This window comes from Dermacentor albipictus, chromosome 6 (genome assembly GCF_038994185.2).
Source record: "Dermacentor albipictus isolate Rhodes 1998 colony chromosome 6, USDA_Dalb.pri_finalv2, whole genome shotgun sequence".
NCBI classification, from domain to species: domain Eukaryota; kingdom Metazoa; phylum Arthropoda; class Arachnida; order Ixodida; family Ixodidae; genus Dermacentor; species Dermacentor albipictus.
The window spans coordinates 55051048-55069795 of record NC_091826.1 but is presented as its reverse complement, the minus strand read 5'-3'; the positions used below and the strand labels follow the sequence as shown (position 1 = coordinate 55069795).

Here is an 18748-nt window from a genome sequence, read left to right as displayed (position 1 = left end):
GTTCTCGTATTCACAGGACCCGCGACGAAGAGATGACAGAAGACATTGTAAGGCCGCCTTTGAATCACAGAATATTGCCCACCGATTAGCCGGTTGGTTGCTAATATAATCAACGGCACCTCGGAGGGCAACAAGCTCCGAACCGGTCGATGTTGTCATGTGAGAAATCTTGTATCGGATGCTTAGTGATCGTGATGGTATAACCACTGCCCCGGTGGAGCTGGTCTGGGTGGAAGAGCCATACGTATATATGTGGACTCGGTCAAAGTAGGAAGTGTGCAAACAATCCAGAGCTGCTTGCTTCAAGGCCAAGGTAGATAGGTCGGTCTTCTTTCTTATTCCTGGAACCGTAAGACGCACTTGAGGTTGTTTTAAACACCACAAAGCTGAGGTTGAACGTGCTGATGGTGTAAACCCCGATGGTAGGGAGGCACGATACTTGCTGACCTCGTTGGAGAAGGATGCCTGTGGTCGTCGTTCTGGCAGACAGGCAAGAAAGCTTGATTGAATCCGTGAAATATGACGAGCATGGGCCCTGAGCGAGTCGGTGCTGATGTAAGTCGTGATCGGATGGTCTTGAGCCATTATAATGGCTCCTGCTGTTGAAGCGCTCCGCGGAAGGCCTAGGCAAACACGTAGTGCCTGTGCTTGCACGCTCTGAAGTTCTCTAAGATTGGACTTGCATATTTTAGCAAGCACGGGAGAACTATAACGTAGAAATCCGATAAAAAGTGATCGATATAACTGTAGCATGGAGCCTATTGACGATCCCCATGTTTTGCCGGCGATGAACTTGAAGATGTGAACAATAGATGTGAGCCTCTTCTTCAAGTGGGCAACCTCAGGGCTCCAAGACAGGTCCCGGTCAACAATGACACCCAAAAACCGATGATTTTTCTTGTAGCTGATAGGCTGGCCATTGATATATACTGGATAACCAGACATTGCTTTTCGCGTAAAAGCGACTAACGCACATTTTTCTGTTGAGATGGTAAGGCCTGGAGTAGCTTGGAGTGGCTTGGAGTAGCGCACCTATGGACAAGTAGTGATAGCAGAGATATAAATAAAGAATTGATTGACTGCATGCCTTAGAAGCTATAAAAGTGAGCTCAATAAATCAGCCTTCGTGTTATAAATGCGCACATGGAGGATTTAGACGGATATACTGATTACAACGGTTCTCTAGTACTGGATCTGTGCGTTGAACAGAACATTATAGTAAACAGGGAGAATAAGTATCATGGACAGGTAACGTAGCAATGCGGAAACAGGCAGGGATGTATCGACTGCACCTCAGTCTCAGAAACGTTCTACGAACGACTAGAGCAAATGATGATAGATAAACATGGAAAAGATAGCCTGGGTAGCGATCATAAACGTTTAACCTTCAGATTTTAAACAGATACTACCGGAGAACACGAACCAACGGCGCCAGAATTTATAAAATTGAGTGAAAAGCATACAACAGAGATCGCAAAAAAAAACAAAGAAAATGGAGGCATTTCCTACAACAGGCTGAGACTATAAGGAACTGGCAGACGTTATGCGGCCGAAGAGAAGACAGACATGGCAAAAAAAGTTGTTGGATAGGAAAGAGGAAACGAGGTAAGTGATGGAACAAGGAAATAAAGCAAGCTATATAAGTGCTTAAGCAGGCGTCTACCGATCATCGAGAAGCCAAGAAAAGTTGGGATAACATAAAGAAGAGGTGCTCCTTGGATGGAATGCATACCGACAAAAGAAAAGCTCGTGCAAGCGAAAATTAAATGCGCAAGTGAACATTGAGCGCGTATTATTAGAAAAAGAGACAAGAACGCACCAACAAGATTCTGGAACCATGTAAGTTCACTAGGAGCTCCAACTAAGAATTCGCAAATGGCTATAAGCGATGAAGACGCGAGGGAGACGATGCGCTGCGGTACATCACAGACATTATCAGGAATAACTTCAGCATGAAAGAAGGCTCAGACTCGAGAAGATCCACCAATAATAGAAAAGACAGAGCAAAATTTTGCGTAGGAACGTTTCACTGCAAAAAGAAAAGCAGAAGAAAATGTCCCTAATAACACGGCTGCCGACCCGATGAAATCCCAGTGCAGCTGATCAACAACTTCGGTCCAAAGAGCAAGGCACTGCAGACTAATGCCGTAGAGCAAGTGATAAGAACGAAGGAAATTTTGGTCAGATGGCGTGAAAGCAAGATGAACCTCATTGACAAAGGCAAAGACAAGACGAGCTCGTACAAGCCAGTTACAGTAACATCGGTGATATATATATATATATTGGCCATAAAAGCCATAAAATTAGAGCTGTCGAAGTGGGTGGTGGAAAGTGATGTACTGGGAGAACTATAGAAGGGGCTCAGACCAGTCCGAGCTTAGAGAATATATTTGTACTAACGCAGTGCATAGAGATTTAAGTAGCTCAAAGTAAACCTTTATGGATAGCATTTCTAGATATTAAAGGAGCCTACGACAACGTAGACAGGGAGTTGCCATGGAATGTTCTCAAGCTTGAAGACATAGATGACGATTTGGTGGTGCTGCTGAGGGAGATATATAGAGACAATTTTCAAAAATTGTATGAGAAGGCCGGAAATGTAATTAAGTGGTGGAATTTCACCAAGGACTGAAGCAAGGATGTCCTCTGTCTCCACTTTTATTCACACTTTATGTTAAGGGTATAGAAAGACGATTGAAAGACAGTAGATTAGGGTTTGATTCATCTTATACACGCGCAATAGACAAATTGTGCAACAGAAGCTTCCCGTATTGATGTATGCGGACCACATAGTGCCACTAGCGAACAGTGCAAAAGATCTACAGAAGAATATTTGTGGTAGCGCCGAAACAAATCTCTGCCTTAAGTTTAACGCTAATAAATCGAAGATTTTCATCTTTAATGAAGAGCCGAGTAATTACGTGGTGTCTATTCAACAGCAATACCCATAGTCTAGCAATGTAAATACCTCGGCGCACACATAAATCAAGGAGAAATTTACTCAAGCACCAACCGAGATAATCTGAAAATAAAGCGGAAGTGAAATTCAGAATGAATGAATGAATGAATGAATTATATGTATGGACAAAATTGATATATTACACACGAATCTCAAAAAATGTTGTAATATGGAAATCCAGCTTTTGCGGTACCCTTGTACACAAAGGAACAAATTCACGTGATATAAAATGACGTATCATATTTGTCCGCTTTCAAATTATCTAGTGGATGCCATTTCATCATCATCATCATCAGCCTGGTTACGCCCACTGCAGGGCAAAGGCCTCTCCCATACTTCTCCAACAACCCCGGTCATGTACTAATTGTGGCCATGCCGTCCCTGCAAACTTCTTAATCTCATCCACCCACCTAACTTTCTGCCGCCCCCTGCTACGCTTCCCTTCCCTTGGGATCCAGTCCGTAACCCTTAATGACCATCGGTTATCTTCCCTCCTCATTACATGTCCTGCCCATGCCCATTTCTTTTTCTTGATTTCAACTAAGACGTCATTAACTCGCGTTTGTTCCCTCACCCAATCTGCTCTTTTCTTATCCCTTAACGTTACACCTATCATTCTTCTTTCCATAGCTCGTTGTGTCGTCCTCAATTTGAGTAGAACCCTTTTCGTAAGCCTCCAGGTTTCTGCCCCGTAGGTGAGTACTGGTAAGAAACAGCTATTATATACTTTTCTCTTGAGGCATAATGGCAACCTGCTTTTCATGATTTGGGAGTGCCTGCCAAACGCACCCCAGCCCATTCTTATTCGTCTGATTATTTCCGTCTCATGATCCGGATCCACCGTCACTACCTGCCCTAAGTAGATGTATTCCCTTACGACTTCCAGTGCCTCGCTGCCTATTGTAAATTGCTGTTCTCTCCCGAGACTTAAGCATTACTTTAGTTTTCTGCAGAATAATTTTTAGACCCACTCTTCTGCTTTGCCTCTCCAGGTCAGTGAGCATGCATTGCAATTGGTCCCCTGAGTTACTAAGCAAGGCAATATCATCAGCGAATCGCAAGTTACTAAGGTATTCTCCATTAACTTTTATCCCCAATTCTCCCCAATCCAGGTCTCTGAATACCTCCTGTAAACACACTGTGAATAGCATTGGAGATATCGCATCTCCCTGCCTGACGCCTTTCCTTATTGGGATTTTGTTGCATGCTTCATGGAGGACTACAGTGGCTGTGGAGCCGCTATAGATATCTTCCAGTATTTTTACATATGGCTCATCTACACCCTGATTCCGTAATGCCTCCATGACTGCTGAGGTTTGGATAGTACATTATAGTAAACAGGGAGAATAAGTATCATGGACAGGTAACGTAGCAATGCGGAAACAGGCAGGGATGTATCGACTGCACCTCAGTCTCAGAAACGTTCAGTCGAAATTCAGTCGAAACCTCAGCAGAAACCTCAGCAGATGCCGTTTACAGAAGCGCAATATCTGTTCTGGATGCAGAGCTATTCGTTTATAAAAATCGTGCTTCTATATTTATTTTCAAGCTTTCGTACTTTTGAAAATCTTTTTAAGAAAGCTTAAGCCCTAAATCGAAATTCCGCTTCCAACAGTCGCTAGAATTTAACTTCCTTTCTCAAATGCAACAAATTTCATTAAAATCAGTCAATGATTTCAGAATAACGTTTTTTTCCGTTTTACATGTATTTGAATAGCCCGCGTTGGAGTTGGGCCCGAGCTAAACTTGAGTTCGCAACATGACGTTAATGCTTTTCAGAGTAGAACTACTAGTTTTGATGAGTGCACGCAACCTCTCAGAACCGCATTATACCCTCGCGTTAGCTTAAAGATGTTCCACAATATAGTTTCATTGTACTCTGGTCAAACCGGCAATATTTGGAGTATTCGCATAGACTTTCATACAGGGTATATGGCTTTTATCCCAGTGTTTTGGTAAAGCAATATCCAAAGTACATGCGAAACGGGAAGTCTCCTGACCTGCCGTAGTTAAGGGCACCGTGCAAGGAATTCAAGCAGAACTCTACACGTGGCCTCGGTGTCAATGCTCAGGTGGTCCAAATTATTCCGGAGTACCCACTACGTCGCTCCTGAATCATTTCGTGGTTTTGGCACGCATCACAGAATTTTAGTGACCTACTGCGATGGTTCAGAGTGGGAATGTAAAATTGGTTTTTGGTCCCTTTAGGACGAATGTAATAAATGATTACATTGGTTAAATTTTCTTACGAGTAGCATGTACCCCTGAACCAATCTTGTCAAAGCTGCAGGGTTAGTTTAACGGAACCTAAGCCCACGACGCGTGTACCTGGTGGGTGTCGCCTATGACGTTTCGAAATCCCAAGTTCGCCCCCTTATCTCGGAGGCCATTTCAAGGAGCCGCGAATTCTAGGTCATGCGTCACTTCCACCGAGTGCTGATGGTTGTCACCTATGACGTTTCGAAATCCCAAGTTCGCCCCCTTATCTCGGAGGCCATTTCAAGGAGCCGCGAATTCTAGGTCATGCGTCACTTCCCCCGAGTGGTAATATACCGGCGCTTTTCTTTAGTGGCACGAGCACCGAGTGACACTCTTGTTTCTTGCGCAGCACTTCCGGCTCACCTCCTGAGACGAACGGGGACGAAATCCAAAATAAATCGGAAAAAAATGGAAAAAAGAATAGTACAGTACAAAATTAACGAGTTTCATTACAGATATGATATCAGAGCCCAAGTTTAGTTACAGGTTGAGTTACCGAAGTTTCTGGAATAGTAAGGAGTAGAAATCACTTTTTACCGGGGACGAAATTCTAAATAAATCAGAAAAAATATAAGAACCAGTACAGTACGAAAATTGTCGGAAGGCAATTCGTAAATAAAAACTTGCACGATGGGCTGGGTGGGAATCGAACCAGGGTCTCCGGAGTGTGAGACGGAGACACTACCACTCAGCCATGAGTTTCTTTTTTTTATTATTATTATTACCGATTTGGCAAAAGAAAGTACAATGTGAGTACTACATGCCCATAAAAACCAACCAGCGAATGCCGGACCAGTGTGTTGTAATAAGAACGATGTAGGCTAGTCACTTCGTCCAAAGCACTTAGCCAATCAGGAGGATCACTCTGTGCACAGAAAAATTCGCGTATATATATATCACACTTTCAGTGAAGTATTCATGTGCGTCTTTCCAAATACTAAAAGCAAGATTTTATAGTGAATATCTGGACGCTGTTACTAGTAAAAAGTTGTATAAAGATCTTGTTGGTGTACTCTTGCCTGTACCGTTGTATCGCACAGTATTTGTTTTAGGTTCAGAACGAGCTGTTCTTATAAGAGAGTTAAACGAATGCCGGTAAGAGCTTCTGTTAAATCTTTCTTTTTCAACTACATACAGGCACTCTCCCAGTGAAACCATGGTTGCAAAGCAAAGGCATTTTTGTACCTTGGTCTGTAAATTGCTTTATATGCAAAAAACCGCAGACGATCGAGCATATCTTTCTGGGCTGCCATGACGCAGTTTTATTGTGGAATATTCTAAAACGCAGCTTTAAAAAGGAATTGCCGTTAAGTGCTTTCAGGATACGCTTTCTGCCATGCGCGGAACCAGAGGGAGTGCCTGTCGATCTGTTAATGCTTCTGTGCATGCATAGAGTGTGGCGAACGCGTATGGATATTAGACATGAGCGCATTTCTCAGGACTCAGCCGTGAGTTCGATGGTTCAAAGCGCGACAAGAGCGCCTCTAGTGAATGCGGTGTTGCGTTAGAAACGTGCCGTAGAAAGTTGTACTGCGGTGTATATCGGCGATTATGAACCTGTACATTACAGAAGTCGCAGTTAAACGAGTAGCGAACTACGTTTCCGCTACATTTCTTCTACGCTTGGTGCCCAAGCAGAGCCATCTTGCGGTAAACACAGAAGACCCCCCCCCTCGAAATGTACGGCGCTGCCCCGACAGGTGGCGCGCCACTCACCCGCTTCCTAAATTGAGGGGCTTTACCGCTTCTCCACTTCGTCTCGTTTGAGCGCGTTGGGGCCGTGCGGGGACCGGTGCGAGGATGCCCCACTACCCTTGCGTTTAATAAGTTTTCTCGCTCTCCCCTCTTACAACGTCCAGTGTGCGTCACTCGAACCCTCGTGTTTAGGCGACGCGGCTGCTCATTCCCGCTCACAGCGCGATTCCTAGGTGCAGCGTCCGATGCGGGACGCCTCTGACGTAATCGCTGCGCCGTAGCGCGTCTGGTGGGAAAGCGTCCCCTGCGATGTGTGCTCTGCTGCTGTCGAGGAGTCATGCGTCTGCGTGGTGCTCCCAAGCGAGATAGAGGACGATCCCATCGAAGCGCCAGCCCCACGATCGCGTCCGCCTTCGTGGCGCGTCGCGGCCCGGCTGCCCGTGCCGATCACGACGTTTGGCTCGCGTAGATCGTTTCTCTTCCCGAGACACCGAGTTCTTCGGTTCGTTCTGCTTGCTCAGACGCGCGTTTCGTCTTTGTGTGACTCAAGAGCATGCCGAGTAAATGAGCGGGCGGTGCGAACTGGCCAGGGTGCAATAACACTATCGCGTTCCACTCTTGAAGGCGAAGCTTAAGCGCCCTCAATTTTTTTTCTGCTTCGCTATAACTAAATCCCGGCAGAAACCATCCCCGATGATCATCTGAATCAGTGCAAAATTTTCTCCCCTGCACGCGGCGCAAAACCGAACCAATTCGCGTCCTCCACGGAAAACGCTCACTCGACGACCGCCACATGCGCAAGGCTGCGACACCCTGACGACGTACGATAGGCCCCACGCGTCGTCGCAGACTCTGTCATCATCATCATCATCATCATCATCAGCCTGGTTACGCCCACTGCAGGGCAAAAGCCTCTCCCCTATTTCTCCAACAACCCCGGTCATGTACTAATTGTGGCCATGCCGTCCCTGCAAGCTTCTTAACCTCATCCGCCCACCTAACTTTCTGCCGCCCCCTGTTACGCTTCCCTTCCCTTGGAATCCAGTCCGTAACCCTTAATGACCATAGGTTATCTTCCCTCCTCATTACATGTCCTGCCCATGCCCATTTTTTTTCCTTGATTTCAACTAAGATGTCATTAACTCGCGTTTGTTCCCTCACCCAATCTGCTCTTTTCTTATCCCTTAACGTTACACCTATCAGGCACTATCAGATTTGGTGCAGACTCTGTACGCTGCACCAAATTCGTTTTTGCCAAAGTTTTCGGAGGTACGCGTCTGCGTCTCGCAATTGGCGGTCCTTCAGTCGACGCTGATTGGCCTCGGCGGCCCGTTCAGCGGCCGTTACGCAGCCGCCCACGAAATTTCGGGCTCATAATTAAGCATCAAACTGACCTTGCGTAAGTTTGGAATGTATAACTATACAATGTTAGCGAATGCAAATTAGTAAAACTTAGCTTAATTTTTCCAAAGCGTGCACCACCCTCGCCAGCTTGGGGACCACCATATAGCAGCTTACTTGCTGAACGCTGACGAAGCTCGTGAAGAAGCTCTCTGTGGCGAAGCTCGATCGTAGTGACGATGGGCTGCACCGCAGATTCCCCGGTAATCGGCGTGGCCATAGTTCTTCATGCACAGTTCATAGGCCAGGCGTCATCGACGGGTGGGAACGCGCACAAACACAAAAAACAAAAGGAAACGAGCAGGCACGACTGGCGACTTGTACGCTGCGCGGGTTTTTAACCGGGAAGTCATTAGCGTACATAGTGACGTGTCGTGTACACTCCGAGAGTTAAAATGCAGGTCGAGGCGTTGCAGATATTCCAGGAGCTCGAATGGAGGGGGACGAATTGCAGAGATCAGTGCAACTTGAGACGAAGATGATGTCCCCGGAAAGAGCCGTTGCGCAGGTCGAGCAGCGAACCATCTCTGGTGGTAGCAGCCAGAACGCGTTGATTTGACTGCTGCCGCACGCGAAGTCTAAGCGTGCCTCACATTTTTCAGGCCCGTAGCTGAAAGTCACGTTCTTCCGAGTCGGTATGACGTGGAGAACACGCGTAGCGTGTAACTCCGTGAAGCGCTGCCACTGTTGATGCGTGATCGAACGGTGTAAGTAGGACCGCTGGTGGTATGCTACGACGCAGAGTTTGACCGACACGGAGCACACCGAAAGGTAGGCAGACAGTGCACTATGGCGGCTCCAGCACCCGGATGCTGTCTCGACCACGACAACCACGATACTGAGCTGTTTGGCGCATGCGTCGAGACGCCCGGGCATTGCTTCCTGTTTCTTCTTTCTTATTTTTTTTCGCGCATTGGGTAACCTCGCTATACGTCACTGGCTCGCATGCCACCGCATTGCCGTTGTCATCCCAATCAGCGCGACTGGTCATGTGACAAAAAAAGAAAAAAAAAGCGAATCAAATGGGGGGGGAGGGGGGGAGAACATGTCGTATAGCGCCCATAGAGTTGCAGAACTCCGAATTTTACAGAAGCTTGTACTTTGTTCTCGGACAGCAATTGCGCTAGCGCTGTCGCAGTCCTCTTGTCAGTCTATAACCCGCCGACGGGATCTTCCAGTTTCCGCGGCCGCGCCTTCGGGTTCGCGATGGCCACTGGCCGCGAGCGTGACCTGCAACTCACGAGCGCACATTTCTAGTCATCCGTAAAACATCGCCTTCTCAGGCCGCACTAAAAATTAAATTCTGAGGTGTCACGTTCCAAAACAACGATCTGATTATGAGGCGCGCCATAGAGTGGAGGACTCCCGGTTAATTTTGACCACCTGGGGGTTCTTTACCCACACGTCTTCAAGCGAAAATTTACAGTATACGTCCTTCGGAAGTGTGTCACAGGCTTCCTAGAATCGGTGCATAACCATAACTTTAACAGCAATATAGACATTACTTGGACACTTTTTCGCATTTCGCCACCGTGCTAATTTAACTCCAGATTAATTTTGACAGCCAAAAGACATTCAATGCGCCCCAATGCATGGTACACGGGCTTTCTTGCATTTCGTCCCCATCGAAATGCGGCCGCCGCGGCCGGGATTCGATTTCGCGACCTCGTGCTTAGCAGCGCAACACCACAGCCACCAAGCCACCTCCTGGCCTCACAGTTCACTGGCCCAGAAAGCAGTTCGAGCGCTTTTTCGCTACCTGAGGGCAAGAGGCTTGAGTGCCCGACTATAGACATCATACACCTAAGTTCTCTCTCTCCCTCTTTCACTCCCCATTCCCCTCCCCACGTGTAGGGTAGCAAACTGGACTCAGTCTGGTTAACCTCCCTGCCTTTCCGTCCTCCCTTCTCACTCTCTCTCTCCCCCTCTCCCCCACCTCGGCGGATTCATAACTAGTGGCGCAAGCCATTAGACAACCTGGACGACTGGATCGGAGTATAGAAGGCGTGACAACGACAGCACTGACGAGAGTCAACCACGAAGCTGTACTGATGACGGTTCTCGAACCACGACGGCATCGCGTTGTGAGGAATGCATAACCACTGTATGACGACAATTGCGTGAGAACGACAGCATGACGAGAGTCGCGGACGACAAAGCTGGAATCGCAACGATACAACAACCACGACGACACCATGACCATGAGCCCACAAGAAGCGGACCCAAGCTGATAGACAACTTGGGTGACTCGGTCGGAGTTGAAGCCGTGACGAGGACAACACGACGAGAGTAAGGTCACGGAGAGCGGATAACGACGATGGAACTAGCACGACGGTATCACAACCAGGAGCGCATATCTAGTGGCCCAAGCAACTATGCAAGCTGGGTGGGTCAGAGTAAGAGGCTGGCTGGATATATAATAGCGTACCCTTAATAAAAGTGCTTTCCGGCCTCCTGATTTTTCTCTGTTATCTCTTTTCCCAATGTGTCATGTTTCATTTACTCTTTCTTGGCTTTACTAATTCAAGAAAACATCCTTGTGTTGAACACGAAGTCGTCGGTTCGATGCCTACGGCCACGGCAGGGAGCGTACGCTTATTTATTTATTTATTTATTTACTTATTTATTTATTAAATTCTGAGGTGTTACGTGCCAAAACCACGATGCGATTATGAATCAGGCCGTAGTGGGGGGGACTTCGGATTAAATTTGACCACTGGCGGTTCTCTAACGTGCACCCGAAACATGAGCGTTGTTGCATTTCGCCCCCATAAAAGTGCAGCTGACGCACCCGGGATTTGAACCCGCGCCTTCGGGCTTAGCAGACCAACGCCAAAGCCACCACGCTACCGCGGCTAATTAGCGTAAGGTACTCGAATAAAACAACCTTTCGTTGCAGAAGTAAAACCGGGGCCGACAGTAAACATGCAGGTAATGAAGTAGCTTCGTGCCTACCAACAAAACATATATAAGTATGGCAGTATAAGTAAGTACTGCACTTTGCATGCCCCCTTCCCTTAAGAGAATGTGCATCATAAGGATGCTTTATCAGTGTAAAGTAACTTCGCGTTTCTCTTTAGTGTTCCACTAAGTAAACGTCTGAACGGCGCATTTCAAAGCGTATCGCTTCTTTGGCTCTTTCGCCCGTTTTCGCGGTTGGTCGCTGGTCGTACCCAGCAAGGAAAAAGTTCGTTCGTTCGTTCGTTCGTTCGTTCGTTCGTTCGTTCGTTCGTTCGTTCGTTCGTTCGTTCGTTCGTTCGTTCGTTCGTTCGTTCGTTCGTTCGTTCGTTCGTTCGTTCGTTCGTTCGTTCTCTCAATTCGCTTACATTGACAATCATCGTCGATGGTTTCAGCGTTTTTTTTTTTTTTTCATTTCGTATCCCTCACTCGTTCCCTCATCATCAGCCGCCTATAGCTATTCCCCCCTCTTCCCATTCCTTGTGAGGAGCATCACGTTTGATCAGGCTATGCCGCGTTGACCTCTCCGCTTTTCCTGTTGATACGTAGTTTCCCGGTTTTCGTGAACCTCGCAGAGGTACCGCATCGAGCTCGACCCAGCGTCCGGCCTCGTGTCCCGCATTCTCGTGCTTCCATCCTCGAAGAGGGGAACGTCGAGCCGCTCCTCCACGCCAGTGCTGCTTCGTCAGACGTTCGCCTCGTACGACAAGGACCAGGCAGACTCCAGCGTTCCCTCTCCTGGCCACTACGTGTTCAGCGCGCACAGAGAAGCGCAAACATTGGGAGACCACGTGGCCTACCGCGTCGTCAAGGTTAGCCACACCAAAGTTGGCCGCCGCGCGGAGGCCATCTGTGTTTCGTTCCACGCTCCGCACACTATCCTTCGGCGTACACCCGTGAGAAAAAGTATACGGACCACAGGGTTGCCGAAAAAAAAACAGAATTTCTTGGTAATTAACGCGCATAAATGTAAACTGACGAGGGCACTAAAGAATTCGTAATGCCAAGTTTGGAATGCAATCTTTACTTTCAAGTTGCCTTCACACACAAAAGAGATAATTAGTTTTACCGCGTCATCCCTGGCCATTATACTTTTGCTCACGGGTGCGAGGTTCAAACGTTGTCTTGCAAATATGCGAGAGCATCGCGATAAGCCCAACGAACACGTGAACATAAAATGGGAATGCGTTTCTTCTCTCCCCAGAATGCAAGCGCAACATCATCGACGCCACTATCGAAGCCACTGTGTGTCTTTTTTTTTGTTCCTCCCACAGGGTCCATTGGTTCAAGAAATTCACCAAATCTTCAACGACTACATTTCCCAAGCGGTCACTCTGCACAGGGATTCCAACTTCATCGAGTTCAGCTGGACAGTTGGCCCTCCACCCTCTATGTAAGCGATGCGCGTGTGAAAAAAAAAAAAAGATTGGATTTTCGTTTCTTTCTAGAATGCGATTCCAACCTCTTCTATTTAAGCGATTATCTCGACTAAGCCAGGCCTTGCTAAAATCTGTTGTGTTGAATGAAGCTAACGCGAGAATTTAAAGGCGCGGCTGATACACGCCTTTAGATTTTGCGTTCTTAATCGTATGCCATGCTGCATCTAACTATACTCGACCGAAACATCAGCAGACTCTAGAGCGCTACCTGCGGATCGCGCGTTAACATTTCTGGCAGGATAGTTTCTCGGTCAATACAATTTGCATATTCAGTTGTCTGATAGACGTTGAAAATACAGTAAGTGAGACGCGGCTGGTATGTACGACAAGCGCCCTAAAGTGAAAGACAGCAACGCGACCTTTGATTCTCAGTTACAACGAAATGAGCAATTGCACGAAGCAGCCAGCTGTAAAGAATAGACTTAATACAAATAAGCGCACGCAATTTAATCTATGACAACATACAGAAATAGCTCTCCAAGACTGAATACAAGACTGTGAATAAAGAATAAAAACTAGTCGCAAAACAGAGCATATTGAAATTAAAGGCTTAGACAAAAATGTTAATAGAAACAAAATAACGTTTGAGCTAACACTCAAATGAATTTCAAGATGAGGATGTTGGCTGTTCACCGCATAACTTGTGGAACACCTAACATAGAGGTGCGAAAACGTATCACTGCATTTTAATGTGCAAAATACTACGTGTTAAAGGTAAACCTTTTTTGCAACACTGGTTGCCGGAGCTATACGACAGCAACTGGCCGAAAACACCACAAATTTAGGCTGGCAAAGTGAACGTCCGGACCCCAGCCCACCCGCCACTTTAGTTCGTCCATCAACCTCGGCACATGGTTGTTTGAAACTGTGCGTCAAAAAACTTGTGATAGTCGTCTTCGATCGCCACTACGACAGGTCACGCCTGCGTTGCGTTCAAATATTTAAGAGGACGCGGACAGCGTGGTATGGCATTCGACCATCATTAGTATCATTGTGTAACGATCATATATGAATTGTGGTGCAATAATCTACATTATTTTGCGGGGACTTTCACGGTAATAAAATCTCTGCACAATGTTTTCTCCTTTTTCCCCCCTGGTGCAGGGTAGCAAACCGGACGTTTTAAGTCTGGTTAACCTCCCTGCCTTCTTCTCATTTGCATCACTCTCTGTCTCGAGCTTGTCAGCCACTCATTCACGACTCTTCTACGCTTACAGCATACCAAAACGCCCAGCTTAATACGCAGAATAAAGATTAGAAAAAAATAATTAGAAGAGGTGTTATTCATACAATTATCATATTAGTTATTACTGTTGAACTGGGAACACGTTACTTACATTACCCGTAAATCAATGGTAGTTTGTTAATAACATACAGTTACGCCATTAGTTGTGAAGTGCCTCTAGGCCTCCAGAAGTGCCTTCCACCTTGTTCTTCCGTCCCACGAAACGAGCATCGAGTCATACGCCCTGTCTTTCTCCGCTCCGACGTTTGGAGTGCCGGCACACAGGAGTCCAGGTCTTTGAGGGCCCTAAGTGCCTTACTAGGCTACAAAATCAACTCCGCCTAAAGCAACATCACCGCCATTACACCATCGTCAATCTCCCAAACATTCCATGAACAAATAGAAAAGTTCCAGTCTGTCCGCAAACTTATTACGGTTTAGACAATACTGAAACACCGGATAAAAAAAAACGTGCGCTGCGGCACTGCTATTGCCCTCCTGTGACGGTCACGTCAACTAGGGCGCACCGACCTATAATGTTCCATTCGCCTACCTATCTACTCGTGCAAAATCATTGGTAGCAACAACCATTACCGCTCAGCGGATTTCTCTTTATTTATATTTTTCTGTTCCACGAGTTTTTAATGCATTCCTCTTTCTAGTGTGTCGTAAGATGGTGCTAACAGCGCGGTTGCTGCCATAAACATCTTCAGGGCTCTTGCTAAAACTCTCGAATGAGCAAACCAGAGGGTGCCGGTGACAGGTACAAGACTTCCGAAAGGGCAACAAAATGTATATATATAAAGACAAATCTATGCAGTCAGAAACTTTGGCGCCCTTTCGGAAGTCTTGTACCTGTCACCGGCACCCTCTGGTCTGCTCATTAATCGAGAGTTTGAGCAAACCTATCGAACTTCACCGAATACCGAAGCCCTGGAGATGTTTATGGCAGCAACAGTGCACTACAATAATATATTGACACATGTGCTTATCTTTATCGGGCGACCACGTTTGGCCGCCTAACAAATGTTATCGTGCAGCGCAGGACGCGCCTGCATGTAAAAGAAGTTTCTGGAATGTTATCGAAGGTTCCTTCCACTGTCTTTCACCGCAACTTGTGTAATCTGATTGCATGTATGCGCGACGCGAATAGTGCAGAACTTTGTGGAAGGCACGCGGGTCCCGTCGGTTAATCTGGAACATTCCACGACTGATCTATAAAAGCCGACGCGCTTGACCCCCTGATCAGGTTTTCGACGATCGCCGACTGTGTTCGCCGCTATCGTTGCGCTTTAAGTGTAGCCTGTTTTGTGGGCACAGGTTCGCCCAATAAAACCTAGTTTTGTCTTTCACAGCACTGGTACTGTGTTCTTCATCGTCACTACCACATGACAATATATATATATATACAGAGAGAGAGAATTAAATAAAGAAAAAATTTAAAAAGTTTGACTAAGCCACATTACAGCATACACAAGCTTGAAGGTTACAAAACACCTGAGTTTCGCTGTGTGCAAGAAATACCACAGAGGACGAGAAAACGAAAGACAGGTCACGGCGCCTCCTAGACATTTTCATACCAGCTCTCTGTGGCACTCTGAATTTTTACAGCGTATTGCAAGAGGGTAGTTATTTGTTTACCAACAGAAAGAAATTATGCTTGGCGTTCCAAAGAGACCAAGCAATTAAGTTAGCAACTTTGGTACCATTTTCTCTGCGCAAAAAACCAACCTAAATGCGCAAGTTTGATTCCAAATAGATAACGTCGCATTGGCTTCATTGCCTTCAGATGAAGTTTAGGAGTGAAATTGAGGAAAGAGAACTTGAGGCTTCATTTTCTCCGCTAACATTCGGTCCTTTTCCGCCAATGAAATGCAACTAATGTTTCCAATCATGATATACAAATCTATGAACTGATTCACTGTTTCTGTTCAATATTTCTCCATAGGCTACCCCTTTCGTCGGTGTCCTTATTGGTGTTCAACATTAAGACATATCTTAGCAACAACAATCGAAGGAGATACACGAAATTCTAAAAGCAGGCTTTTCCACACTATCGGGCTGCCCACCACAAGGTGACCAACCTCACGCTCACGGCACCATTAGGCGTTCAGGATGGGTTAAACCAACTTTCAGTTGTGGAGAGCAGCGACTGCTGCACGCTCAATTATTTCGACACAGGTACGAGCACGACCCACGCTGCACGGCAACTGATTGAGCCGTTATTGGCTGCGTATTTTATATACATAAGCGCGCTCCTAGCGCCCTCTACGTCTCTTTCCCCAAGATCTTTTCAATGCAAATTGTAGTTTTTCACGGAATACTTCGCCAGCCGAAACTTGGTTTAGTGTCACCACTAAACCAAGATGCCAAGGAACGAACATCGCTACGACGTGTGTTCCGTTCCCTTCGCGCAGGTATGCCCCGTACGTAGGACAAGACGTGATCGTGCGGTATGAGAGCGACATGGACACCGAGGGGTTCTACACCGACGGCAACGGCTGGAGGAACATGCACAGGGTGTGAGTCCCTCACTGGCACCTTGCTTGCGCGGGCACCGACGTGGCCCTCTCGTAGTCTGATATGTCCCTTTGCCTGTTCGTCCGCAGTGCAATGTTAGAGGTGTGACGTTGCTCGGTATGTCAGAGAGTGCGCAGCTACTCGCTGTGAAAATGTATAAATGCGTTTGCATTAGGAGTGCCAAAGTGGAACAAAGTGTATGTCTGTGAAGTGTGCGAAGCCGGTCACGTGGTAGTGGTACAAAGGGCATAGGATGACTTAGAAGAGCGTTTGTAATGCTAACACTTTCTTTCGCACATTCCCCTAAATTTCCACTGCATTCTTTATCACGGCATTGCATCGATGAGATTGCCGCACCCACCTTGCGTCTGAAATGACCCTGCACCACTTTTTCTTCCGCACCCCTGTAAGAATGAGGATGGCAGGGCAAATGCTGACGCACCTAACTGCACGAAGCCTTCACTGCAAACCCATGTACCAGATATTGACACGAGACTCATGGCATTTTGCATAAAATATTGCACGCATTATGGCAAGAAACACAAATTGGCGGCGCCGGTGCGCTCTATCCTGCAGCTATTCACTATTCACAAGAAAGGCTACACAATCGTCACTGTGTGGTGATGATTAATGATGAGGGGAAATAAAGCAGTACATGAGTACGGACGTTACTGCGCGGAGTAACTAACTGTCAAACATGGCAACACGGATATCCTGGAACTGTAATTTTCTTTCTTTCTTCTTCTTTTTCTGTCCACTAATGTGACATAACGTAAAACAACTTTCCTTAGCAGGGAATCCCACTGACATCGCGCGCTTTGTTTGGCTTTACTCCTTGGTTCAACTTCCGGAAACAAAAAGTTGCATTCCGATATGTACAGCCCTGCGCAAAAGTATACAAACCATATATAGCTGTTCCGAACAATTATAATTTCTCTGAAACCTCTAGACACGCACACCCTGAAGATGAATGCATCGCAGTGTTCTCCTTGTAATGTTCAGGATAAGGTTTTTAATTTTGAGATGCACGCCTGCGTAGGTAAGTTATTTCGCATTCTTGTAAACGCTGTGATCTGTACGGCTGCACTGTATCTGTACGGCTGCACATGCCGCGACAAAACGGAATAACAATAAGTTCGCTATTTCTTTCCGGCGTTCGACGATTATTCTTTGTCGCTTGAGCCCTTGGTGGTATTGTGGGCAGTAACTCCCATTCCGAATGAATTGCGAGTAGCTTCGAAATCTGACCATGCATGTACTCGCAGGAGTAAATATCTTTGAAAAGCCCCGTCGAAGCTTGCTTTTCCGCATGAACTTCGTTTATGAGGAGAAGCACGCCTCTGAAATTCCCTTCGTTTTGCGAAGGATGCCGTGTACACGGAGAGAATTTAAATAAGTGTGCCTGTACTTGAATATGTTGCAACGGTATATTCAAACGAGTGCTAAATGCTTGCGCCGGCGTACGAAAACGGACAGGAGTCCGAGAAACGGGGGCGCGAGCTCTGCGTGCCATAGCTGCCATAAGTGGAGCACCAGACGCGACTAAGGCATTGTGGAAGCACTTCTGAAGCACGTCGGAAGTATGAAGTAGCTGAAGTGCGTAGACAGTGATGCGTATGTTGCCAGTGATTAGCAAAAGACGCTGGTCCAGTATTAAGAAGAAAAAAAGGTTATATCTATTGAAGTGTTCTTAAGATGAGATGCGAGTTAATCGCTATGGTGGGCATTGACACATTAATACATTAGCAAAGGCGGCATGGCATGCAGCGCTTACTCTCGCCATGGTAGCTCAGTCCCTATTGCGTTGCGCTGCCGAGCCCGAGGTCGTTGGTGCGATCGCGTGTGTATTCGCGTGTATGTGCGTGTACAATCAAATGTGGAAAAATTTCCCACCATTTGTGATAGAAACAAAACAAAACAAACAAACCAACAACTGCAGTACTCGGCTCACAGCGCAGCCGTGTTTGCAACCGCAGAACACCCACATCGACCTGATGATGGCGGCGTTACCAAAAATTACGCTACATATGGGGCGAGGAGCCACACACGAAAAACGGAGCTGCAAACACTTACTCTCTTCCTGCTGCGTGGAAACGTAGTCACGTGACTGTACTGTTTCTCCAGCAGGGTTACCACGCAAGAGGACAAGCTTCCTATACCGTCAAACTACTATCCCGTAGTCTCGTGGATCTACGTTCAGGCGAGTATCTACTTTCGCTCCTTTACGCGTGTCTGTGCATTCCTAGTCATGCAGGGTGATCATTCTTGTTTTACAAAATTTGTAAAAATAGC

The 18748-nt window shown here is 46.7% G+C and overlaps 1 protein-coding gene and 1 long non-coding RNA gene across 6 annotated transcripts in view; one reads left to right on the top strand and one right to left on the bottom strand.

Annotated features, from left to right (window-relative positions):
- The window catches only part of LOC135907807 (uncharacterized), a 265994-nt gene extending 256814 nt beyond the window's left edge, over window positions 1–9180 (bottom strand). The window contains exon 1 of the long non-coding RNA XR_010566123.1: window positions 8432–9180. This is a non-coding gene — a long non-coding RNA (uncharacterized lncRNA). The remainder of the gene's footprint in view (window positions 1–8431) is intronic.
- LOC135907804 (lysosomal alpha-mannosidase-like) overlaps window positions 1–18748 on the top strand; it is a 73972-nt gene that overhangs the window by 46078 nt on the left and 9146 nt on the right. For 3 of the 5 annotated variants that reach the window (XM_065439550.1, XM_065439548.1, XM_065439551.1), the window contains 4 exons: window positions 11848–12084; window positions 12547–12665; window positions 16354–16458; window positions 18581–18656. In XM_065439550.1, the coding sequence (XP_065295622.1) occupies window positions 11848–12084; window positions 12547–12665; window positions 16354–16458; window positions 18581–18656 (537 nt within the window). The remainder of the gene's footprint in view (window positions 1–11847; window positions 12085–12546; window positions 12666–16353; window positions 16459–18580; window positions 18657–18748) is intronic. The other 2 variants (XR_010566122.1, XM_065439549.2) reach the window with 2 other exon arrangements.